The 27,685-nt window shown below is 39.3% G+C and overlaps 1 protein-coding gene and 2 long non-coding RNA genes across 7 annotated transcripts in view; 2 read left to right on the forward strand and 1 right to left on the reverse strand.

Annotated features, from left to right (window-relative positions):
- The first annotated feature begins 248 nt into the window (after nucleotides 1-248).
- LOC129731890 (cyclin-dependent kinase 2-associated protein 1-like) lies at nucleotides 249-1,340 on the forward strand. The gene has a single exon (XM_055692253.1). The coding sequence runs from the start codon at nucleotides 350-352 to the stop codon at nucleotides 737-739; it is 390 nt and encodes a 129-aa protein (XP_055548228.1). The 5' UTR covers nucleotides 249-349; the 3' UTR covers nucleotides 740-1,340.
- Nucleotides 1,341-6,020: 4,680 nt separating this feature from the next.
- LOC129731892 (uncharacterized) overlaps nucleotides 6,021-27,685 on the forward strand; it is a 35,842-nt gene continuing 14,177 nt past the window's right edge. Inside the window, exons 1-5 of one of the 5 annotated variants that reach the window (XR_008729115.1) lie at nucleotides 6,021-6,845; nucleotides 6,911-6,989; nucleotides 7,155-7,493; nucleotides 8,177-8,288; nucleotides 8,346-8,628. This is a non-coding gene — a long non-coding RNA (uncharacterized LOC129731892). Of the gene's footprint in view, nucleotides 6,846-6,910; nucleotides 6,990-7,154; nucleotides 7,533-8,176; nucleotides 8,630-21,865; nucleotides 22,996-27,685 lie in introns of those variants that run through there. The other 4 variants (XR_008729116.1, XR_008729114.1, XR_008729113.1 and 1 more) reach the window with 4 other exon arrangements.
- Nucleotides 21,931-26,169, reverse strand: LOC129731893 (uncharacterized). The gene is made up of 3 exons (XR_008729117.1): nucleotides 23,359-26,169; nucleotides 23,198-23,298; nucleotides 21,931-23,140 (listed from the first exon to the last, which is right to left on the reverse strand). It is a non-coding gene; the product is annotated as an uncharacterized LOC129731893 (long non-coding RNA).

Consider the following 27,685-nt stretch of genomic DNA (forward strand, 5'->3'; position numbering starts at 1 on the left):
ATTATTGTATCACATTTAATTTACAAATGGATTTCCAATGGAATCATATAAAATTAGGAGATCGTTTGGTACGTTAAATTCATTTGACAAATTTAATAGAGAATATATGTCGACTTGTTTCAGTGCAGTGGTGCCGTTCTCGGCAATAAGTTACCGAGACCCGGCAAAAAAATTTTAAGTGTACATTTCAAGTAGTTTGTACCCTCCGGTAGGGTAGATTTTGTTTTCCGTGGATCCAGAAAATCGAGATATCGTCTCAAAAGTACCGATATTTTTGATACCGATACAATATTGCCCATTGCTAGCAGATTCCTCTTTTGCTACATAAATGTAAATATTAAACTTAGCTATGAATTATCTTGATATTCAAACAGTTGAATCGAAATTGGTTGATGTGACAGTGACACCAGTACTACTAGGAGTAAGGAAGTCACCTGGACTTTCAAATGTTGTTCTCGGAAACCAGCAACAGCAGTTTCAAAGTCAGTACCAGTTTTCTACTCCGGCAGCATTAGGCACTGTTCCGGTTATAGCTACAAGTAAATCGACGTGTGAATCAAATAGTAATTTTTCGAAGTATTCTGAGCTATTGATGGTGCTCGAAGAAATGGGTAGCGACATTCGTCCGACATATTCTGGCAGTCGTAATTCTACAGAACGTCTGAAACGCGGTATTGTACACGCAAGAATATTAGTCCGTGAATGTTTACTAGAGGCTGAGAAATCAGCTAGGCAGTAGTATTAAGTTTTAATGAAATAATTATTCATGATCAATGATGGGCATTCATAAGTTTTAGACACTCAATACATTATTAAATTTCCTATTATGAACAAAAAAAAAACAGGTTATACTACGCGCAGGTTTTTTTTTACGTGTTTCAAATATTTGCCGTTTAATTTTATTGTTCCAGTTGAAAATCGAAATATCGACTCGCGACTTTCGATTCTTTTACCTTATGCACAATGCGCATAGTGTCGCATCTAGTGCGCTGTATTGCGCGTCAGATGCGTTATACAGCGCACTAGATGCGACATTATGCGCATTGTGTATAAGGTTAAAAAATCGAAAGTCGCGAGTCATTATTTCGGTTTTCAACTGAAACAATAATATTTAGGCACAATAATATGATCTTTACACTGATAATTAAACAAAACGATTATAGTTTGCGCAAATTTTCGATTTTAGTGTTCACTAATTTCACCAATTTATTTTGTTAATTGCCAATTTTTCGGTAAATTTTATAACTACCGAATTTAACGTATTCTTAAACTGAAATCCAGTAACTAAAGACTTGATGAGTTTACATTCAACATTCAAAGTATATTTGTATTGGATCCCATTTTGTTCAAATTTAATTACAAAAACAATCCGAAAAACCTGCATTAAATATGTTTTATATAGACTATTGCACCGTGACGTTACGCATTTGAGTTTTACAGATACGAGTTTAAATTCAGGCGATGCAGTTCAATTTTCAATTATAGTATTTCCACTTCGCACACGATTGCTCCACCAAATAAAAGCACGAAGTAGGGTACGTTAATGACCAGGTATTCTGGACTGACCAGTGCATCAGGCGAGGCTGTGACGTGTTAGCTTTGTAAGTTGTATAGAAAATTTAACTGAATTGGTTTATTTTTGTTCTATTTCAGTTTAATGAACATATTTATTCATTGCAGCGTAAAGGAATTTTTGGAAGAAAGCTTGAGCTTCTTTTTCATCTTAACCTTGGGTTATTTTGAGTGTCTGTATGAGTAGACTTAATCTAAATCTCCCAGAAACCGTAACTAATTCTGGTAAATTTTACTTAAGTCTCGTGTACATTATTTGTTGAAAGAATTCGATGAAGTTTAGTTAAGTTTCAAGCAGTGCTGGGATGTATGTGTACATAAACCACACAGACTTGATGTATGATTGTCTTAGAAAACGTGATTGGAACAAAGTCGATATCTTGTACCTATTTTAAGTTTTTGAAAAAAGCATACGCGTAAAAACCTAACTACAACAAAAACATACACCCCAATTTTATTCAGCGGTTATAGACATTAATGAGTAGAATAATACTTGTCAGCAGGGTTGCCACATTTAAATCTGTGTTTTCCCTTGAAAAAATCTGAGCATTTGTATCTGGAACAAAAAAATCTGTAAAAAAACCTGTGTTGTTTAAACATAAAGAACTTTTTATTTTTTAGTTTTTATGGTACATAAACAAAATTTTTACCTTAAAACGTGTGAGGAGTTGAAAATATGTTCAATTTGCTTAATATTTAATGAAATAAAATTTGGAGTGTTTTTGAAAATTAATGTCAATTTCGAAAAATCTGTAAATCTGTACTTTTCGACGAAAATCTGTATACACAGATTCTGTACCGTTACTTGGGCCAAAATCTGTAAAATACAGATTAATCTGTACATGTGGCATCCCTGCTTGTCAGAGAGGAACGATGTCCCAGTGAAAAAAATGTGACATCCGTTGATTTCATTTTGTTGAAACCGCGCACGCTCGTCAAATTTAACTCTAAACTGAGTGAGATGTCACTCACTTTCGCAAAAGTGAACCTACTCTAAACAGAGTTTTTATGATATTAGGGCATCCTTAACAGTGCGCTTCTATACCCCGTTTGGCAGCGCTCTATCATCACTTCATACCGTACCGGTCGCTGCTAAACGCGCTAGAGAAATAGTAGCCGGGCCTCCGGGAAGCATCGCGCTCTCAAATTTGGCAGCCCGGTAACAGCGCTGCTAAAGGTTGATGCTGGATTAAACGTCAAACAGAGACGAAAGCAACGACCGGTGTGAAAACGGGTGAGTGCGTAAAATAGCCGCGCTGTACACAGTCGCCATAACAACACAAATAGTAGCGCACTGTTAAGGATGCCCTTACTCATTTATGGGAAGAGTCACCTAGCGACTGTGTTATAAAGAGATACGCAAAGAGAAAAGCAGTAAATATGGCAACCCCTTGCTAATATTCTATTCCAAACAATTCTGGCAACCACATTTAATTTCGCATGACTTTTCATACGCACTAGAAAGTGTAATGAAATTCCGAAACTTTTTTTTTTGTATAACTGAGTTTCAAAGCTTGTTTATACACTTTTTTAATTTTCAATGCATCACTCATAATACACGAACACATTTTCCGTTCAAACCATAATTGCACGTGGTTCACAACAATTATACTGATTACAATACACATTCTGTACGAAAAGTAACACTCCTGAGTTTGTTTACTTTGCACACTTGGAGCCTCGATTTGACGGTTCACTTGGAGTTTCCGACCTCACTCTTTGCGTATCTGTTCATAACACCACCTGTAGAGTCACCATGTGTCAGAAGTTGAGTAGTAATTACCCTCTTCTTAGAAAACCGCTTTGAAATGAATCTGAGTAAAAGCTACTCAGTTTGCTCCTTTTGACTTTTGATCCCTTTGATGAATGAAACTGCCAGAGATTGTTCTTTGTATTTTGCATATACATATATGTAATAAAAAAACAAACCTTATTAAATCATTAGTGTATCTTCTGCCTTAGCAGCTTCATTAAAAACCGCAGCAATACGGTTCACTGTTACCCGGAAACTGTGACTTGAGGTTTTAAATAGTACACATGCCAAAAAATCCATAACCATTCTCATATCTGGAGGAACTGTAATACACAAATAAAAAACACTTGTTTCAAACAACAATACAACACGTTTTTCCAAACAACAACTTATTTTTAGCGAAACGTTTTTAAATGTTTTCAAAACTCACTTCAAACTTCACTCAAAAAAAAAAAGAGTAAAGCATGAAATTATGACAATCTGAGTAACTCAGTTCGGTAAACGAAACTTACTCAATTTTTGACGTTTTGATAGACAATGTAAAACTGAGTCAAAGTTGCTCAATTTAGAGTAAAATTAGAGGAGCGTGCGGGACATTTCAAAAGCGTGCGGGACACTTTTAATGAACGTAGGACCTTTCGTGGGACGTGTTTCTAAGCGATACAATTTGTTCTTGATAGATATATGTTTTTGCCTTGCCTAGAAAGGGATAGCAATCACTGGAAAAACCAAAGGTATAAAAGTGTACCAAATGGTCGAATGTCGTATATCAATCGACTTAGTTCGACGAGCTGAGCATTTTCTGTATGTGTGTATACCCAAAAAACAATTTTGTTATATAACGGCTTGTTAAGCCGTTTTGTCGGAATCCACTGAATAATAGCTTATTAAGCCGTACACTGTAAAAAATTTTCACGTCGAAGTGAAGTGATTTGCTGTTGAATTCGCACTACTTGCCTAACATTTTAAAGTGAAAAGTAAATCCTTCGAAACATGTTAACGCAAAGAACGATGAAATCAACAGCAAATCACTTGATTTTCTGTTGTTATATTCATCTTTTTTGATATGCTTATGTTTGAGATACGGAATGTCGGTCATTTGGATATTATCAGCTTAACACAATAAATTCAAAAGGTTTCTGTTTATTTTAGATCTTCAATTTTATTTTATTCTAGGTTTCCAATTTGATTACAAAATGATCTCTGTCGCTGTGTCGGTGCATTCATTTTCAGGATCTGTAAAAGAGTTGTTTTATTATTATTTTAATATCAAAGATTCAATATAACTAACTTTAAACAAATTTCTAATCTCTGGGGAAAATGTACTACTTGCGCCTTTCGCCACTGTCACTATTTTTGTTTCGTTTTATGTTTTTGACGTTTGTCAATTAGAATTGCAGCTAATTCAATTGATTCAAACAGTGGTGCAAATACAAGAGATATTCATTATAATATGATGGTGATTTCCATTGAACAGTTTTCAACGCAAGATCATTCTATTGGAAAGTGTTAATCATTGTGAAATCAACACTAAAACCTGGCTGTTGCTTTTTTAGCGTTGCTCCGAAAGTCCCTATTCCGCCATCTTCCGCTAGAACGTGATTTAACAATTGGCGACGAGGATGGGATTTCGGTTCGGAAGTAGTAAATTTTATTTCAAAAGTGAATTTTAGGGTTTCGCGAGTATTGGCGATTTAGGAAAAAAAGGCTACGGTACGCTTTCGATCGATCGGGTTGGAACGGAAAGCGAGAAGCCGATTTGGAAAACGCAGTGGACGCCATTGGATTACGGTGGATAAGCCACGTAAGTGCAGGCAGTGTGTAAAACCGTGATTTTTTTTGCAAATCTTGGTAGTGCGACGGTGCTCAAGGTTGCAAAAGAAAAGGCGGTGATTGTATTTTTAAAAAAGAAAAACACCTTCATTCTTGTTTACGGCCGTATCCTACATTCGTACGAAAGTATGGATTCGAATGAGTTCGAAAATGCCATTCTTGTTTACGTACAAAGGCCATACGAATCCATTCGTATCGCATACGAATCACATCCCTGTCACGAACGTCATCCCCATACATTTCGCTTGAAGCCGTTTTTCTCTGGCTCTCTGGCTCAATTATACGTCAAAAGGCTGTCAGTGCTTGCGAAACAACCGATTAAGCACCGTCCATGCGAGATCAACTGTTGCTGCAAGTGAGGTGACGAAATGCAGAAAGCGAAAAACGATTGTTTTGTTTTGAACGTTTCATGGATTTTGTGCAGGACATAAATGGTCACGTTCAAACATGTTTCAACACGTTCCGGATAGCCCTACATTCAATGTAGTTAGAAACACGCAAAAAATACGTACAGTAACACATGCGGCACAATGAACGGAGCTTATGACCATATTTCCAACAGCAGCGCCATCATAATCGGCGGCGGCTTCAGGAAACTGTTGCCATGACATCGGTCTGATACGAATGCGATACGTATACGAAAAAGGTGGATGTCTATGCAAAAATGGTTGATGTCTAGACTAAGGGGTTAGAAAAAGTTTAAACGTCAGGAGAGAAATGTCAAGCCGATTGAGCAAGGCTCCTGACGGCAAACAGTTTTTCACTGGATGAAAATTAAATATTTTTTTATTATAATTTGCATCATGAAAAATACCTTGTTCTTAAAAATATCGTCGGTAAACGTAGGCATGAAACACAAGTTAAACGCGGCTATTAAAATTTTCATTTTCGGAATGAAATTTATTTGGCGAAATATGAAATTGGAACCAAATTTACAAGCTCCGTTGCAAAAACATAAGCGCGTCATGGGTCTGCATGATGCAATAAAACTTGTATGTTTACATTTTGTAATCATCTCGAACAGTATTTCTTAGCAAGCTTATTCGCGTTTTTTGAAGATTTGTGATAAATAAGTAAATGTGTGGTTATGTGCGATTCTGCGGACATGGATTATGATGCGGCTGGAGTAATTACATGCTATCTAGAAGTGACTGTTTTCGTTAATGGATTCGAGTGCTTTTTTTTTCTCACTTATTTTCCGTCGGTCTAGTTCCGCCACTGTTGTGGCCAATCACCGACGCCCAGGGAGGCGACTCCACACCCAGGACCCTAACTCACGACCCGTTTATTAACGGACCGGCGCCAACGGCTTTACTTCCTCATGCGATGGAAGGCGTGATCCCAGAGATTTTTCGCCTCAGAAAATCTCCCGGTGTCGGCTAGGATTGAATCTGGACCAGTTGGGTTGGTTGTGAGAGGATCACGCCACCTCACAACCATCGACACCTATGTCGGCGGTGGGATTCGAACCCAGGCGTCGAGCGTGGTTGGCGGAGATTCGAGTGCTTGTTGCTGTAGAAAATCATATTCAAAAAGGACGGCATAATTTAAAAAAGAAGATTGATCTGCTTGCCGTACGTGAATTTATTCGATAGGAAAACTGTAAATTTACCAGAAGAAGCTTGTTTTAGAATCGGTGTCAACTTTGGCTCTGCGTTTTTGGCCACTTCATGTTTGTAGGAATGCGGTAACTGTGCCATCAAACTCAGAAATTGTTCGTGAAAAACTAAATTTGTTGTTTTCTTGTTGCAGAATTGTCGAAATTTGAATTTGTCCTTAGTGTTGTTCCGATAAGACAATCAGCCTGGTCTACAAGCTGTCTAAATAGCAGGTGAGTTCATGTGTTATTTTATCTAATTTTTCATGAGGAAATAGCTACAGGATGTTCAACAATAAATTAAATCCTCTAGCCAAAACCAATACCACATTCGTATCCTTTTTTCGCGAACTTGCGTGCGGTGGTTTTTTATAGTTTTTTTTGTGTGGTCAATTGCAGAATTCACCGGTTAAAGTTAAGCTGAAGCATCGTACACTAAAGGAGTTGAAGAAGACCATCAAGGGCAAGCGACACAAACAGGACTTCCGTCAGATTACCCTGCGTGGTGCTAGTGATATTAGGCGACCCTAGCGACCGGCCATCGCCTCAGGCCACTGTCTTCGTACGGCTACCACTGCCTCAAAACGGCCCTGTAAACAATGATGAACGATGGATGTGAGGTTCCAGCGAATTTTTATTATGGGCGCTATTGGAGAATTGGCATCAAACCGACTCGCTTATTTAATACAAATAGGACGTAGCTTCCGTAATAAAGCCCAATAAGTTGGAATGCACTTTGTGAGTAGACTATGAAAAATAAATGGTCGATAAAATCTACTATTGGAAGCTTACTGCTTTTTTGAAGTTAACTTCTGCTATTTATTCGCGAACTTTATTAGGTTTATATGCAACTATGCACTTTTTAAACAAACAGGTTTCAAATGAATGGAACTTTGCCAGCTTTTTTATTAAGCAGGTGTCTTAGCTTTTTCGTCACATCCGTAAATTTATTCAATCGCGCTCTAGTTTACTTTAAAGAGCATAATTCAAGAAATATTTTACGTGTGCTTCAATGACCACGCGATGTAATGGTAAAGTGTTTGGGTGTGCTCCGTGGTGGCCCTCGTTGGCGTTATGTTCACTCGAGCGCATAATCAATCATACCACAAAAACAACGTGTTAGTTTTTATTTCAGGTACAATTGGCAATAATTTGGGTTTGGCTTGCTTTGCTTTGAGTGATACAAACTATTAACGATTGGACTGGTAGCCGAAGTTAATTGGAAATTTCGATTTTCTTGTATATCGGCACAGCGATTATGATACGGTTTCATTGCATTGTCTCCTGGTGGTCGGAAGCCCAGAGACCAAGTAGTAACCTTATCGAGAACGTAGTTGTATAGCAACGATTGCACCACCTACCACAGTGATCCAGATCAGTTCCATGCCGCTACCACTAATTCCTTTCTTTGATACTTGTAGATGCTGCACAGGGTTCCTCGATCTCTAGTAGCAACTAGTATTGGATTACTACTCCAAATATCTCATCCTCTATTGATCCGCAGCTGGCCTGGCCATCTACATTATTTACTAGGTAGTGAAAAGTAAAATCACCAGGTGTTGCTTACCAAAAATAGTTTGCTATTCCCAGGAACCGTTTTGACGGTTTTTTGTGCAGTTTCAGCTGATCTTGTTTAATCGCGGGCAACACACGGGCGATATGCTATGCTATGTTAGTTAACTCCTGATGCTTGTCCGAATGTGGTGCTCATTGGCTAATTTGTTGCCGTTCAATAAAATCACCATGCGTCTCAATTGAAGAGTTACTGCAATGCATGATGGAGACGCATCTGACATATTTTGTAACATTGAATATTGAAAAATCTCCAATTTTTAAAATTCAAAATCGGTAGAAAGACTTGAAGGTTAAAAATTTATGATAATTCAAAAATTAAATAAAACCCAATTTTTAAAAATTTCATATGGTTTGGTAAATGAATTAAATTTTTATAAAGCATGTTAAACTTGATTTTTAATCACGTGGTCCACTTTCGAGGTTCTATTCATCAGAGCTTATATATATATATATATATATATATATATATATATATATATATATATATATATATATATATATATATATATATATATATATATATATATATATATATATATATATATATATATATATATATATATATATATATATACTAGATGAACGTTCCCGGCGATGCTCGGGATCAAAAGTTTCAAAATTAAGAATCATTTTTTATAATTCATTGCATTATTAGCACAACTCACTTCAAAAATATTTCCATCATCATTTTAAGTACTTTAACATTCTGAGAACGCACAGAATTGGATTCCATTTTGTGATTTGGGGATGTTTTACAAAAACTGGAAGTCGCCATTTTGGATTTCAAAATGACTTATGGAGTTCGGAAGTTACGGAAGTATTGAAATGGTTGGCTACTTCAGATTATTTTCCTGAAACCAGAAGTCGTTTTTTTAGAAAATGTTATGTGGGGTCATCCCAGTTCCGAATATACCACACTCGGGTGATAAGCGGACATTCGTCAATCGTTCACAGTAAAACCTCTTTTTATGTAACTTTCAGAAGAAATAAATCAAAGCAAGAAGAATTTAGCGTGACCATTCATGCTTAGTTCTCCTCTATAATCACATCTAAAAAGATAACATGTGAATTTTTATAACGAAAATGTTTGTTGGTGTCCAAGGAACACGTATGAGAAGAAGTTAACGTTTTGATCCACATAACTACGTAGAAATTAAAAAAAAGATTAAACCAATGAAATGCGGCCTTTCCTCCAGCCAAATGTCCCAAGATCTAGTTTTGGTAAAAGTAAAAAAGTATTTCGAATCCCGTAATGTGTTACTATTCACAAAACTACGAAAACATCAGAAATGTAATTTTTTCTGCTCGACTCGCACCAAATTAAAACATAAATTCTTCTGCAAGAAAATATTTGCAGATGTTGAAGGAACAACGAACATTTTATTGAAAAAAAAATTAATTTACAGGCGAATTGAGCTCATGCTCAAAAAGTCAAAATTTTGCATTTATTATATGTATAATATATATAAATTTCAAAAAAAAATATTTTGATGTGTTTTTCTGTATGCAGAAAATCATCTTTTATCAACTTTTAGCAATAGGATACCTATTATTTTTCCTCAAATGTCTTTCCTGAACATTAACAAACATTTCAATGAAGAACAATTACATGTCATAGCTTTGAATTTCGATTTAGAGGCAAATTGAGTTAAAATATTCATGATTTTGCTTGTTTAACGTAATGTTGTGAATTTGTTGTCAATTTTCAGTAATCAAAAATCTGTTATTTTTACTCAAAAGCCTTTCCTGAACATAAACAAACATTTCAATGGAAAAAATCATATATCATAGCTTTGTTTTGTGAATAATATCTACATTTTCAGTAATCAGATACCTATCATTTCTTCTATGTAAAATGTCATTCCTGAACATGAACGAACATTTCATTGAATAAAATCACATGTCATCGGTTTGAATTATGATTTAGAGACAAATTAAGCCTGAAAATCTTGGTTTTGCATTTTTCACGTAGTTTCATTAAAATTATTCAAATTTCAAATGATCAGGTACTTATTATTTTCCTTCTTTCTCTGTGTGACTCATCACTGCGACCAGAGACATTTTGATCTATTGTGATATTGCCCAGGTGTTTTCTGTACTCCGCACTTCATATTATTGGCAGTATTACTATTGAAGTGAATGATACGCTTTTTTTATTTATATTCGTGCTTGTGTGTGAGAGTTTACCCTTACATTTCAAGCTTACTGCTCTACTATACCGAGCCTCTTTTCTATCCTACCAATATCGCCAAATTACAATTGCCTGAACTGAGGCTACACCTAACGTTCCTCTCTGGCCAGGTTTATTCTAAGAGGGACTTATTATGTCAAGAGGAAGGAGTCTTATCGAAACCTCGTTCCTCGTGCCAATATCGCCAATTACAATTCCCTGTAGAGGGTAAATATTTCTGAAATCAGTTTTATTATAAGAAGGACTTATTTTGTCAAGAGGAAGGAGTCTTATCGAACCTCGTTCCTCCTACCAACACCGCGTCACAATCACAATTCCCTGAAGAGGCACTCAATGTTTCACCTCTGGTCAGGTTTATTATAAGTAGGACTTATATTTTTTGTCTAGAGGAAGGAGTCGTATCGAAACCTCGTTCCTCCAGCCAAGACCGCGTCATAATTACAATTCCCTGAAGAGAACTATTATACGTTACTCAGAACAGTTTTATTATAAGAGGGACTTTCTTTTGTTAGGATGAAAGTCAGCAAGGGTACTATAGAATTCAGCTTGAAGGAAGGGTATGTAGTAGAGAGCCTGAGAATGAACCCATGTTAAAGTCCTTTGACAACCAAATGGCCTGATTCTACTAAGATTCGAACCCACGACCACTCGCTTATCAAAGCGGACTCTGTCACCTTGCGGCTACGAAGCTCTCATTTTTTTTCCCCTTAATTTCATCTTAAAAAAAATCACAGATCATAGATTCGAATTTTGATTTAGAGGCAAATTCTGTATGAAAAGTCATGATTTCGCATGTTTCACGTAGTTTTGTGATTATTATCTCGAGTTTTAGTAATCAAATACATGTTATTTTTACTCGAATGTCTTTCTTGAACATCAACGAACTTTTTAATGAAAAAAAAAACATGTCATCTCTTTGAATTTTGGTTTAGAGGTAAATTTAGCACAAAAAGTCACAATTTTGCATATTTTACGTAGTTTTGTAAATAATATCTCAAGTTTCAGTAATCAGATACTAATTTTTTTTCTCGAATTTCTATCCTTAACATTACAAACATTTTAATGAATAAAAAATCACATGTCATTGCTTTGAATTTTTATTTAGACGCAAATTCAGCTTAAAAAGTCATAATTTTGCTTCGTAGTTTTGTGAATAATATCTCAAAATGTAGTAATCAGATACTAATTATTTTTCCTCAAATGTCTTTCCTGAACATTAACAAACATTTTAATGAAAAAAGAAACACATGTCATCGCTTTGTATTTTGATTTAGAGGCAAATTCAGCTTAAAAAGTCATAATTTTACATGTTTTACGTAGTTTTGTGAATAATATCTCAAGTTTTAGTAATCAGATACTAATTATTTTTCCTCGAATGTCTTTCCTGAACGTAACAAACATTTTAATGAGAAAAGAATCACATGTCATCGCTTTGAATTTTGATTTAGAGGCAAATTCAGCTTGAAAAGTCATAATTTTGCATGTTTTACGTAGTTTTGTGAATAATATCTCAAATTGTAGTGATGAGATACTAATTATTTTTCTCCAAATGTCTTTCCTGAACATCAGCGAACATTTTCCGGTTAAAAAACCGGAGGGAATAATATCAATAAGATCAAGCGTTACGGAATTCCATTTTCATATAGTAGATATATATATATATATATATATATATATATATATATATATATATATATATATATATATATATATATATATATATATATATATATATATATATATATATATATATATATATATATATATATATATATATATATATATATATATATATATTATTTTTTTTTTGTTTGTTTCAGGTGAAGGGGAAATTTGCATCCAAACCCCTGAGGTGACGAACCTCCAACCTTCAGTCTCCAGCCCATTCCCGGGACAACCGCTAGGTATTGCTTCGGGGAGCGGCTTTTGTGCTCTGTGCACCCTCTTGGTTCTTTAGGCCTTTTTACTAACTTAGCTAACTAACCTGGAGACTGGCCGTTAGCTAACACTGGCGTGTCGGTGGTCAACCTGTCGCCTGTTTTGCAATTCTAAAACTATTTGAGAGGCGGCTGTACAAACCGCCCTCCAAATGTTTGGGTCTTTACACATCCTCCGAACTAGGTTGTCCGGAGTGGTGTCTGGCCCGCCATCATGTCGCTCCGCGCATGCACAAAACGAGGGCACATGAAGAAGACATGCTCAGCAGTCTCTTCCGCTTCCGCGCACTCGGGACACATGGGGGACCCCGCATGCCCGAATCTGTGTAGATACTGCCTAAAGCAACCATGGCCTGACAGAATCTGTGTCAGATGGAAGTTCACTTCTCCATGGCGCCTCCCGACCCATCCGGATACATCCGGAATAAGTCGATGCGTCCATCTACCCTTCGCGGAATTGGACCACTCCTGCTGCCATCTGATCATCGAGAATGATCTTCTGGTACCTCGTATGCCCTTGTGTCACGTTGATCGGAGCATTCTACGTCCTCTTTAATGGCTATGCTGATAGGCATCATGCCGGACAGGACGCAGATTGCGCCGTATGACACAGTTCGATACGCGCTCGCAACCCTCAGGCACAGGAGCCTGTAGGTACTTTCCAACTTACTCCGAGGTTTACTAGTACCTAGTGCTTTGGACCACACTGGCCCGCCGTATCTCAGTATGGACGAAGTCACGTTAGCTAGAAGTTTCCGCTTGCTGCCGTACACTGCTGAGCTATTGGACATCATGCGAGATAATGCTGCAATAGCCATTGAGGCCCTCTTACAGGCATATTCGACATGGCTCCCGAAGGCGAGCTTGTCATCGATCATAACCCCCAGCAGATTCAGGGAGCGCTTAGAGGCGACGGTGCAATTCCCGACACTGATCAACGCCTGTTGCTTCGACTTGCGGTTATTGACAACTAAAATCTCCGTCTTATGATGCGCCAGCTCCAGTTTTTTGGGGCGCATGCAGTCCTCGACGACGCTTATAGAGTGCGAAGCCGTCAACTCAACCTCCTCGATCGACTCGCCGTAGACCTCAAGTGTGATGTCGTCCGCAAATCCAACGATCACAACCCCTTGGGGGAGCTTTAGTTTCAGCACTTCATCGTACATGATATTCCACAGTACCGGGCCCAGGATGGAACCCCTGCGGTAATTGGGACACATTTTTGACCCTTGTCTGTGCTGTAAACTAGCACACGATTCTGGAAATAATTTTCCAGAATCCTGTAGAAAGACACCGGAATGTCTAGTTTCCGAAGCGAGTGGGCTATGGAATCCCAGCTAACACTATTGAACGCATTTTTCACGTCCAACGTGACGATTGCGCAATAGCGAATGCCCCATCTTTTACGCTGGAGTGCTACCTCTGCTGTTTTGCTGATGGACAGAATAGCATCCACCGTAGACTTGGCTTTTCGGAAGCCGAACTGGTTACTCGACAGACCGTTTGCACTTTCGGTGTACCTAACCAGTCTATTGAGAATAACCTTCTCGAGCACCTCACCCGCCGTATCGAGCAGACATATCGGTCTGTATGCCGACGGGTCACCAGGTGGTTTCCCCGTCTTCGGCTATAAGACCAGCTTCTGTCGCTTCCATCTCTTTGGGAATGTACAGTCATCCAGGCAAAGCATGGAAAAGTTCACTCACTAGCAATATTTCATGCAAATGTGTTCTTTGATTTATCAGTTATCGTTCAACTATTTCCACTCACGTACAAGTTTTCCATAGAAACGCTGCTGATTGTTTTTCGCTTCTGAAAGTTCCGAATACCATAGAAGGAGACTGAATGATTCAAACACGATAGTATTTATTGTATCCAAGTTCACTTGCATTCAACATTATCGCGAGAAGCTTTGAGATATTATCGCCAGTGATACAAAATTATGAATCCAAATGAACGTTAGATTGCGTTCAATTGTTTGCTTGCCGGATCAAATAGGTATCATCAATGCTTGCGGAAATTGTAGCATGGTGCATTAGCATCTGATACTTGTAATCACCAAGAATCATCGTGGTATATCACGGTGAAAGCACTACGTGGAGTAGCCGAATTACGCCTACAAGCAACCAACATTTGAAAGAATCATTGCGATCGCTTGAGTGCAATCGTTTACGATTCTTTCGTGAAACACTCGCTATATGTTGCTCGCTCCGCCTAAAGCAAGCAATACTGAAACAAAATCATCAAAGAAAGCTACTATATATTTCTTTGCTCTAAGTTGTCTCTTGCAAGCTTGAGAATGTGTAACTTTTAATAGCGATGGTTTGCTAGGATTGAAAGCTTATAAATAGCACGTTCAGAAATGATACCCGAATGATTGTTATGCGATACGAGTTTTTCCATCCTTGATCCAGGCACTTCTGCATGACTTCCTGAAATAGTCTGGGGGCCTCTTTGATGGCCTTCTTCACAGCCAGATTCGGAATCCCATCCAATCCCGGTGCCTTGCTCACCTTCAGGGAGTTGGCGATCGCGATGAGTTCCTCATTCGTAACCGTTTCCGCCTCCTCTGCCTCGGCACGGCTAACGCCATCACTCATATATTGGGTGTTCGGCAGGTTGGCCGACCACCTCTGGTCTGAGTTTGAGATACTGGAACGTCGGTGAAGTGACTCGCCAGACGGAGGCAAAGGATTTGGCTCGTGGCGTGGAAAGAGTCCCTCTATGATCCGCTCAAGCATCGCTGGTGATTTTTCTGCGGGCGCCATCGCACCCTTAGTCTTGGCCATCACCATCCTATAGGCGTTACCCCACGGGTTAGTGTTGGCACTAGCGCACAGTCTTTCGAAGCACGCACGTTTACTAGCTTTTATTGCTCTCTTAAGCGCCGCTCTTGCGGAACTGAATGCCCCTTGACGATCTTCCCTTTCTTCGTCGGTTTGCGCACGTTGAATCCTTCTTCTCGCTTGAAGACACGCTCTGCGGAGGTCCGCTATCGCGTCGGTCCACCAGTAGACTGGTGGCCTTCTATGCCTAGGCTGGCGGTTCCTAGGCATAGTGGCGTCGCACGTCCGCGGGCCTCGTGTTCTAGTGCTCGCCTCGTGTTCTAGTCTAATTGCTTCCGCAAATACCTCTTCGTTGAAGTGCGATATCCTCTACCCGCGAGGAGCTGGAGTGTTAATTCTACTCGCCACATGCGGTCTCGTTTTACAGTCTACGCTATAACAGACCGCCAGATGGTTGCTATGAGTGTAGCCATCGTCTACCCTCCAGTTCGTGATCAATCCTGGACTACAGAATGTCACATCGATGATCGACTCCGCGCCGTTTCTACTGAAGGTGCTCTTCAAGCCGACGTTGGCCAGATCTATGTTGAGCTTCGCCAAAGCCTCCAACAAGATCCGGCCTCTCTGGTTTGTGCGTCGACTTCCCCACTCAGTTGCCCATGCGTTGAAGTCGCCCGCCACTACCAACGGTGATAGACCGATCAGCTCCCCGGTGGCTCGGTCGATCATCCTTGCGAACTGCTCGGTAGACCAACGAGGCGGAGCATAGCAGCTGCAGTAGTACACTCCGTTCACCTTGGCAACCGCGTATCCTTCGTTTGAAGTTGACACTATCTCTTGAACCGGGAACCTGCTCGTCGTCCATATTGCCGCCATACCGGACCCGTCCGAAATCCAGTTACCGTTTCCGGAAGGAATTCGGCAGGGGTCCGAGATTATGGCGATGTCCGACAACGACTCAGTGACAAATTTAGCTGTGTCACTCTCACGCCCGTGGCTTGCTAGTCGGCTCACCGGCCGTGCACCTGGGGCATCCCATTATGTGCTTTGCGTCACGCTTCCCGGCGCACGCCAAGCACTTCGGGGGTTCTCCGCAGTCTTTGCTTTTGTGGCCTGCAGCGCCGCACCGCCTGCATAGGGAGCTCCTGTCAGGCCCCTTGCAGCTAAAGGACTTGTGTCCTTGCTCGAAGCATCGAAAGCAGACCTCCGGCGGCTGGTAGATGCTGAGTGGGCACATTGACCAGCCCACTTTGAGCCTCGCTACCTTTAGCGCCTGGTTTGCGTCTACTGAAGGAAGCTTGACAGTGGCGGTCTAGGTTCCTACTGGGCCTTTGCGCAGTCGAACTGCCTCTGGTGCCACAACCACTTCGCACTGCTCCTTGTGGGCATCCACGACTTCGCATGCCTCGGTGACCTCGTCCAGGTATTGAATTTGTAGGGTTACCTGCGACGTGAGTGCCCGAACCTGCACTCTATCTCCAAGCGCCTCTTGGGCCAATGCCCGATAGGCTGGGCCCTTGTTTCTGGCTTCTTTGCGGAGCTCGACGATCATTTCTTCCTTGCGGGATCGGCGGATGCTACGCACATCTGCCTCCAGATCTTTGAGCTTCGCATCGCCTCTCATTGCCTTAAGGACTTCCGAGTACTTTGACTCTTCTGTCTTAAGGATGAGTGCGTCGCCCTTATTCTTAACTTTCTTCGTCGCAGGATTTGTAACCGGGTGCGGTTTTTTGGCTACCACTTTTTAATTCCTACTCCTTCCCGGAACCGTTACCCACGGGTTACCGGGAGCCTTCTGCTCCTTGGCTGCCACCGTGGGCGTTGCTTGCGCCACTCCTACACCGGTCTGAGGGCAGTTTGCGATTAAACGCTTCTTGGTGCCCTCGGGGGCCGTCTTTCCCGGGGATTGTCGCGTTCGTTTGGCAGCTGGCCCTGCCGCGCAAACCGCCGCAAACGTGCTGGCGTCCGTTTGGACCGACTTCGTCGCCGGCTCGGTAACCTTCGTCTCCTCTTTCTCCGCAGCCGCAGCTTTCATTTCGAGCTCGGCATGCTCCTTTTTCGCAGCATCGACGGAGGACCGAAGCATGTAGAGGGCCTGCTTCAAGTACTTCGTTGTATTGCTGCGACTTTTCGCAAACTCGATTATAGCATCGAGCTGCTCAGACAGGGCCACTACCCTCGGTAGCGTGTCCCGCTGTCTTCCGACCGCCTTTAATAGCTGTGGACCAGCCACCGCGATGTCTTGCGTAGATCCGGTAGGCGTACTGCCTTTACCGTCTTCGCAGGCGACCTTCACTGCATCCGTCTCCACTTCTCTAGGCGGAGACCGCCGGATGCCACCTCGCGCAAATGGGTTTTCTAACCCATCTGCGCCCATCTCCAGAGTTTTGTTTTGCTGCATTCTTGTTTATTGGGTCCCCCTACCAGCCGCTATCCTTATCCATAACGGAGTAGCCGCCTAAATGGTCCCAAGGTAGTCTATGCCGGAGCAGTGAGGCCATGGCTAGGGTAAGCAGTCATAGCGCCTTATGGGCAACTATGACACCCCCGACCGGCGCAAGTCAGGAAAAGACATCTGATCCTACTCCTGCCTGGTTCCCACCAGGCAATAAACTCGAAACGTACTGGAAGGCCTGCCAGGTTTTACGGGACGGAGACCCCTGCACCGGGTACCACCTCGCCATTTCAAGCCGTTGTCACACGACTTTACCAAGGGAGCTCGATGCAGGTGCCAGCCCGAGGATGCGGTACCATTCCGAAATCCAGCTCATATCCGTTCACTACGCTGCCAGTTGCCATAATCGGGACCTTACTGGCATCAGTCCCGATGGGCGGGTAAGTGCTTTTGGGTGTTGGGAGCGGCTCTATTCGCTCCGTCAGAGGTGCTTCCGGGTGATTGTGGCTTTTGCGAGGAGTCGACTGTCCCTGGTCCGACGCTCACCACCCCTAGGCGACCTCCCGCTGCTGGTCCGGGACTGCTCGGTACTGTCAGTGGTCACACCTGTATTGTGCGCCCTCGACGATCGCCACACGTCGACCCGTGGTGGCATGCAGCTCTGCTGATCGGTCTATCACCGTTGGTAGTGGCGGGCGACTTCAACGCATGGGCAACTGAGTGGGGAAGTCGACGCACAAACCAGAGAGGCCGGATCTTGTTGGAGGCTTTGGCGAAGCTCAACATAGATCTGGCCAACGTCGGCTTGAAGAGCACCTTCAGTAGAAACGGCGCGGAGTCGATCATCGATGTGACATTCTGTAGTCCAGGATTGATCACGAACTAGCGGGTAGACGATGGCTACACTCATAGCGACCATCTGGCGGTCTGTTATAGCGTAGACTGTAAAACGAGACCGCATGTGGCGAGTAGAATTAACACTCCAGCTCCTCGAGGGTGGAGGATATCACACTTCAACGAAAAGGTATTTGCGGAAGCAATGAGACTAGAACACGAGGCGAGCAGAACTCGTAACCTGAGCGCTGATAAACTTGTTGCCTTACTTTCGCGGGCGTGCGACGCCACTATGCCTAGGAACCGCCAGCCTAGGCATGGAAGGCCACCAGTCTACTGGTGGACCGACGCGATAGAGGACCTCCGCAGAGCGTGTCTTCAAGCGAGAAGAAGGATTCAACGTGCGCAAACCGACGAAGAAAGGGAAGATCGTCGAGGGGCATTCAGTTCCGCAAGAGCGGCGCATAAGAGAGCAATAAAAGCTAGTAAACGTGCGTGCTTCGAAAGACTGTGCGCTAGTGCCAACACTAACCCGTGGGGTAACGCCTATAGGATGGTGATTGCCAAGACTAAGGGTGCGGTGGCGCCCGCAGAAAAATCACCAGCGATGCTTGAGCGGATCATAGAGGGACTCTTTCCACGCCACGAGCCAAATCCTTGGCCTCCGGCTGGCGAGTCACTTCACCGACGTTCCAGTATCTCAAACTCAGACCAGAGGTGGTCGGCCAACCTGCCGAACACCCAATATATGAGTGACGGCGTTAGCCGTGCCGAGGCAGAGGAGGCGGAAACGGTTACGAATGAGGAACTCATCGCGATCGCCAACTCCCTGAAGGTGAGCAAGGCACCGGGATTGGATGGGATTCCGAATCTGGCTGTGAAGAAGGCCATCAAAGAGGCCCCTAGACTATTCCGGGAAGTCATGCATAAGTGCCTAGATGACTGTACATTCCCAGAGAGATGGAAGCGACAGAAGCTGGTCTTATTGCCGAAGACAGGGAAACCACCTGGTGACCCGTCGGCATACAGACCGATATGTCTGCTCGATACGGCGGGTAAGGTGCTCGAGAAGGTTATTCTCAATAGACTGGTTAGGTACACCGAAAGTGCAAACGGTCTGTCGAGTAACTAGTTCGGCTTCCGAAAAGGCAAGTCTACGGTGGATGCTATTCTGTCCGTCACCAAAACAGCAGAGGTAGCACTCCAGCGTAAAAGATGGGGCATTCGCTATTGCGCAATCGTCACGTTGGACGTGAAAAATGCGTTCAATAGTGTTAGCTGGGATTCCATAGCCCACTCGCTTCGGAAACTAGACATTCCGGTGTCTTTGTACAGGATTCTGGAAAATTATTTCCGGAATCGTGTGCTAGTTTACAGCACAGACGAGGGTCAAAAATGTGTCCCAATTACCGCAGGGGTTCCACAAGGTTCCATCCTGGGCCCGGTACTGTGGAATATCATGTACGATGAAGTGCTGAAACTAAAGCTCTCCCAAGGGGTTGTGATCGTTGGATTTGCGGACGACATCACACTTGAGGTCTACGGCGAGTCGATCGAGGAGGTTGAGTTGACGGCTTCGCACTCTATAAGCGTCGTCGAGGACTGGATGCGCTCCAAAAAACTGGAGCTGGCGCATCATAAGACGGAGATTTCAGTTGTCAATAACCGCAAGTCGAAGCAACAGGCGTTGATCAGTGTCGGGAATTGCACCATCGCCTCTAAGCGCTCCCTGAAGCTGCTGGGGGTGATGATCGATGACAAGCTCGCCTTCGGGAGCCATGTCGAATATGCCTGTAAGAGGGCTTCAATGGCTATTGCAGCATTATCTCGCATGATATCCAATAGCTCAGCAGTGTACGGCAGCAAGCGGAAACTTCTAGCTGGCGTGACTTCGTCCATACTGAGATACGGCGGGCCACAGTGTGGTCCAAAGCACTAGGTACTAGTAAACATCGGAGTAAGTTGGAAAGTACCTACAGGCTCATGTGCCTGAGGGTTGCGAGCACGTATCGAACTGTTTCATACGACGCAATCTGCGTCCTGTCCGGCATGATGCCTATCAGCATAGCCATTAAAGAGGACGTAGAATGCTTCGATCAACGTGACACAAGGGCATACGAGGTACCAGAAGATCATTCTCGATGATCAGATGGCAGCAGGAGTGGTCCAATTCCGCGAAGGGTAGATGGACGCATCGACTTATTCCGGATGTATCCGGATGGGTCGAGAGGCGCCATGGAGAAGTGAACTTCCATCTGACACAGATTCTGTCAGGCCATGGTTGCTTTAGGCAGTATCTACATAGATTCGGGCATGCGGGGTCCCCCATGTGTCCCGAGTGCGCGGAAGCGGAAGAGACTGCTGAGCATGTCTTCTTCATGTGCCCTCGTTTTGTGCATGCGCGGAGCGACATGATGGCGGGCCAGACACCACTCCGGACAACCTAGTTCGGAGGATGTGTAAAGACCCAAACATTTGGAGGGCGGTTTGTACAGCCGCCTCTCAAATAGTTTTAGAATTGCAAAACAGGCGACAGGTTGACCACCGACACGCCAGTGTTAGCTAACGGCCAGTCTCCAGGTTAGTTAGCTAAGTTAGCAAAAAGACCCAAAGAACCAAGAGGGTGCACAGAGCACAAAAGCTGCTCCCCGAAGCAATACCTAGCGGTGGTCCCGGGGAGTATTATGGGCTGGAGACTGAAGGGGTTTTAGTGGGTCCGGTCACTGATTCAAACCAACCCCACACTCCCTGAGGTTGGTCACCTCAGGGGTTTGGATGCAAATTTCCCCTTCACCTGAAACAAAAAAAAAAAAAAAATTTATATATATATATATATATATATATATATATATATATATATATATATATATATATATATATATATATATATATATATATATATATATATATATATATATATACACTAAGGTCGCTTTTTACGCGGCTTTTTTTACGCGGATTCCGGAATTTACGCGGTATTTTTTTTTTGCGCGGATTTCGGTTTCCCTTCACTCGGAATTCCGAATTAACGTAGGTTTTTTTTACGCGGATTCCGGAATTTATGCGGTTTTTCCGTAGTTTACGCGGTTTTTTTACGCGGATTCCGGAATTTACGCGGATTCCGGAATTTACGCGATTTTTTTACGCGGATTCCGTAATTCACGCGTTTTTTTACGCGGCATGTATCCCCGCGTAAAAAGTGACTTTAGACTTTAGTATGTATATATATATATATATATATATATATATATATATATATATATATATATATATATATATATATATATATATATATATATATATATATATATATATATATATATATATATATATATATATATATATAAATAGAGAGAGAGAGAGAGATACAAATAAATTTCTGTTATTCTCAGGTGATGCTGGGTACCCTTCCGAACCGTGGTTGATAACACCATACCGAGCGCCAGAACCAGAAAGTGATTTTAATTCTAGGCACAGCTTGGGTAGAGGCATCATTGAAAGAACTATTGGTGTCTTGAAAAATCGCTTCCGGTGCATTCTTGGTTCTCGGCAGCTCCATTATGCTCCAGCTAAAGCGGCTAAAATTGTGAATGTCTGCTGTGCTCTGCACAATGTTTGTTCAAGCTACATGGAAGAAAACGATCTCGAGGATGTTTGAAATGTTTAGTGTTCTAAATGTAACATGTTTGTGATGTATTTACTACACTTAGGCTAACTAGACGGCACAGCAACGTTTTTTGACTATTCTAATCGTCCAGTCTTTGAAAAAAGTGACCAGATTTTGGCACTCATTTTAAAACAATTCCTATTTGTGACACTCGTAGAAATGCAGTAGAACTTGCGGTCTATTAAAAGAACAAGCATCATCATCCTTTCCCTTTCCAAGTAGTGCAGCCGACGTCGTTATTGATCAGTGCAGCGGTCCAAAACCGAAATTTATAGGGAATTTTAGATATAGAGCTCGATAGCAAAGTTTTAGAGAAAAACTTTCTTCTACAAAGTTGTTACTTATGATAAAGCGCTTATTGAAAAATGATTAAAAATTGGGGTGACCCAAATTTTCGATTAAATCAAATATCTAACTTTTTTATGGATAGAAGTTGTTTTACGATGTTTTGGCTGCTTTAATTCTAAACAATGAAAGCACACCGATTTATTTTTTTCGTATTTTTTCTTGAAACTATAAAAATGTACGTTGATTTGATCCAAAAAGATCAAAAATCAATCACCTGGTTCAAAAATTATGTTGTTTTTAGGATAAAATACAATGAATAAAGCTGTTTTTATTAGGATCACCCTATTTCGGAGCTGGTCACTCTGACGACTTAATAAAAAAATACGGCGGTTTGGTTATTTTCATCTAAAATCCATGTTTGCAATTTTGACCACAATTGAAGCCCTTTGGATGACCAACACTCTTGGGAGATAAACTGAAGTGCTTCACGCCAGAACCGTAACTAGATATATATAATAATCGATTATGAAAATATTAAAAAAAAAAATATTATTAAATCTTAATCTTAATATTAATAAATATTATTAAATAAAATAAAATTAAATAAAATAAAATTAAAACTGTCCTTTGTAGCATGTAGTGGTTCATTGACCAAATTGTGAAAATTTGAGGCATCCGAAGAAATTGGTTGCTTTGTTGTATTCTTGGTCTTCTACAAAAATAACAACATGAAATAGTTATACTAATAATGTAATAAACAGTAAAATACCTTATTTGCTGGTAATTTCAAAAGCGTTGGAAACTGCCTAATTTACCCAGCAAAGTTATCTCCTGTATCTCCAGTAGCCAGCAGCTCCTGATCGATTATTTCTATAATATGAATAGATTCAAATATTATTATTTTCAAACACTATTAATTGAACTAATTACCTAGTACACAAATCGGCATCCAATTGAGCAATGATAAATTATTTATCCTGTATCATGTTACCCAGTCAACTATCTGCGCCAATCAGAATCTGCTTGCTGGTTGACTCTTTGCTGTTGCCGGGAAGACGATCCAAATATTCGGCAGATTTTTGTAGTACCTTGATGGTAGCGACTTATTCCTTTTTCTATCATCATTCTCCCAGAACTAACGGCAAACCTCAATCAGTTTCTAGCGGCTTTTTTCCGCGAAACAACCAAAACATTCCTCGGTGACGGCGATTTGTATCAACTGGAGATTTTTGAGAATGGATATTCTCAAATGTTCTTTAGAATTTACTTACACTTCACAAATCAATATCACAAATCAATATAATAAAAACTATTCGGTTTATTAATTTTTTTTTTCAAAAAACTAACACCAAACGGCAGAAAAACGAGAAAAAACTACCGGCGCCGGCGATTCGTACAGCGATTCGCAACTTTTGACTGACGTTTGCGAACGAGAGCAAAAAGAATACGGATACGCATTCGTACGTAAACAAGAATGGCACGTTCGTACGAAAGCAACGATGTTCGAAAGCTCGAATTGGTTAGAACGAATCGGATTCGTATGTGTTAGTACCGCATTCGTACGCCGCTGCTGCTTTCGTACGAAAGCGATACGGCCGTAAACAAGAATAAGGGTGAAAAGCATATTGGTTCGATATCGGTAATTTTTTTTTAAAAAAAGGGGCAATATATATTGTGTTTAAAGAAAAGGCAAGAAATTATATCTAAGCAAAAGAGGAAAAGTGTGTGGGAATTAGATCGCAATTGTAAAAAGAGGAGGGAAAAAAGCCTTTATGTGATACAAAGAATTTTGAGCGCCATTGTAGTGTCGAAAAAGAGCTATTATCAAGAACAAAGGAGGTTGTGAGTGCTATTGTTGTGAAGAACAATAAGGCCAATGTGTGAAACAAAAGGAATTTTAAATCTATTGTGATGAGAAGAATGGTCGGTCATACGGAATAAAAGGAAATTGAGCGCAATTGTGACAACAAAGGAAAACATTTTCTTGGATCAAAGGAAGTTTTAAACGCTTTTGTGGAAAAAAAAGATTTTTTTTTTTTGGGGAGTAGAATAAAATCAGGATCTTTGGGGTATTGAATGGAGAAAATTGTGATTTAACAAAATATAAAAAAAGAGATAATAGTGATAATTTTATTTTCTTCTTCTTCTTCTTCTTCTTCTTAGGATGGGTAGTCTAGCTGGTCGCCGTAAGCGAATTACTTCTGCACTAGGTCCAGGTTATAATGTCAAAACCTCCAGGAGCAATTCATGACGCAACAGTCGCTGGCGACCAATAAGGCACATGTGAGCGAATTTACTCTGGACTGAAGGTTTCAACGGCAGTTATGTGTTGTAAATAGGGAACGTACCTTATGTTACCGGCCTGCACCGCTTTACTTACCACACTGTTGACATTACCTTTGTTGACATATACTGGAGTGATGGTTGATGAGGTCAATAGTTTTGCTTCTTCACGTGGGTACTTCAATGGTAACTGGTCGTCGGAGAATAGTAGCTGGACAAGTTGCAGATGGGGCTGTCCACTTGGGACAGTGATGCGAACATAAAGGGGGAGAGAGAAACAAAGAGGGAGTTATATCGATGTGAGAACAGGTATTTATGGATATTGGGTTGTGAAGTCTTAGGCCAATGACATACTGAGGCGTAAAATGAAGCGAAGCGTTGAGCGTATGAGAAGCGGAATAAACAGAAGCGTTAGGTGAAGCTTACTATTACATACTGGAGCGAGCGTCGCAAAAGCGTTGTGTTGTCATATTCCTAGATTCCAGTAGCGGTTTTGTTTGAAGGAAATAGGAATTCGTCCAATGAAGATTTTTTTGCTTCTTCAAGCACGGTAGTAAAAATAGGGATTTTTTTAAGAAATGAAATATTATTTCTGAAGTGATTTGCGCTACAGACGTAGCAAAAAATATAAGAAATTTTTCTAAATTTTAATCCCGTTGACCCTGAGCAACGTTCAACTAGTTTATATTATATATCTGTTAGGATTTGAATAACCCATGTGAGCACAGCTAGTTACCCAGCGGCTTGCATTTTCGCGACCAAAGAAGTTCAGCATGCTAGATTTCTGGCCATTCGATTCAAAACCCAACAATATCAATCAAAAATATCAGTGTTATTTTCCCGACGACCTAAAAATTTTTCCCGATAGTATTTTCTATCCTTATTATTTTTTGAAACTTAAGACCAAAAGCAAATATAAAGCACCTGGCGATATCAGGTTTAGTCTGAACATGGTATTATTGCACTAACATTTTCTAAACAAAAATGTATTTTATTTGCTTTTTTCAACTACCAAACCAAAACAAAGAAAATATAAAGCACCCGGCGATTAAAGATTTAGTCTGAATATGGTATACTGCGTACGTATACGCGCGTCAAAACACTACTCGTTCTGTTTCGCCGCCTCTAGCGACGCGTCTTAGCCGCTCCAGTATGACCGGTTTGAGCGTTTCATATAGACGTTCGAAGAAGCAGCTCAGACGCTTTTGCGACGCTTTTTGCTCCGCTTCATTTGACGCCTCAGTATGTCATTAGCCTTAGTATGTGTTTGACTATGTTTTTATTTGTGGGAGATTCTTACTTGATGTCATTTTTAATGGTTTGTCGGTTTATTGGTTTGTCGGTGTATAGGTTTGTCGGTATGTAGGTTTGTCGGTATGTAGGTTTGTCGATTTTCCGTTCTGATGTTCATAATTTTTTCGGATAGTCACGTCGGCTGTTCCCTTCGTCATGTGAGAGCTCTTATGACGTCGTTAATATATATATATATATATATATATATATATATATATATATATATATATATATATATATATATATATATATATATATATATATATATATATATATATATATACATATATATATATATATATATATATATATATATATATATATATATATATATATATATATATATATATATATATATATATATATATATATATATATATATATATATATATATATATATATATATATATATATATATATATATATATATATATATATATATATATATATATATATATATATTATGCATTAAGTTGAAAATTGGAGTTGCCGACTAGCGACATTCACATATATATATACACTTATTAAAAAAAAAATCGTTCGGTTATATTTTTTACAACAGTCCTTCGGTAAAGTGTAATAATACCGGTTTTCCGGCAAAAAAGCATTAGATTAACGAGTGTTCTGTAATATCTGCAAGTTTTACCATAATTTATATATATATATATATATATATATATATATATATATATATATATATATATATATATATATATATATATATATATATATATATATATATATATATATATATATATATATATATATATATATATATATATATATATGTATATATAGACTACCCATCCTGTGAGACGCTGTTCCTTTTGCTTGGACGCCATTTTGAAAACTGCGACGCCATTTTGAAATATATACATATATATATATATATATATATATATATATATATATATATATATATATATATATATATATATATATATATATATATATATATATATATATATATATATATATATATATATATATATATATATATATATATATATATATAAATATATATATATATATATATATATATATATATATATATATATATATATATAAATATATATATTATATATATATATATATATATATATATATATATATATATATATATATATATATATATATATATATATATATATATATATATATATATATATATATATATATATATATATATATATATATATATATATATATATATATATATATATATATATATATATATATATATATATATATATATATATATATATATATATATATATATATATATATATATATATATATATATATATATATATATATATATATATATATATATATATATATATATATATATATATATATATATATATATATATATATATATATATATATATATATATATATATATATATATATATATATATATATATATATATATATATATATATATATATATATATATATATATATATATATATATATATATATATATATATATATATATATATATATATATATATATATATATATATATATATATATATATATATATATATATATATATATATATATATATATATATATATATATATATATATATATATATATATATATATATATATATATATATATATATATATATATATATATATATATATATATATATATATATATATATATATAT

This window comes from Wyeomyia smithii, chromosome 3 (assembly GCF_029784165.1).
Source record: "Wyeomyia smithii strain HCP4-BCI-WySm-NY-G18 chromosome 3, ASM2978416v1, whole genome shotgun sequence".
Taxonomy (NCBI): Eukaryota; Metazoa; Arthropoda; class Insecta; order Diptera; family Culicidae; genus Wyeomyia; species Wyeomyia smithii.

What these genes read in the sequence shown, in the direction of transcription:
- LOC129731890 (XM_055692253.1), top strand. Translation starts at nt 350, where the DNA reads ATGAATTATCTTGATATTCAAACAGTTGAATCGAAATTGGTTGATGTG.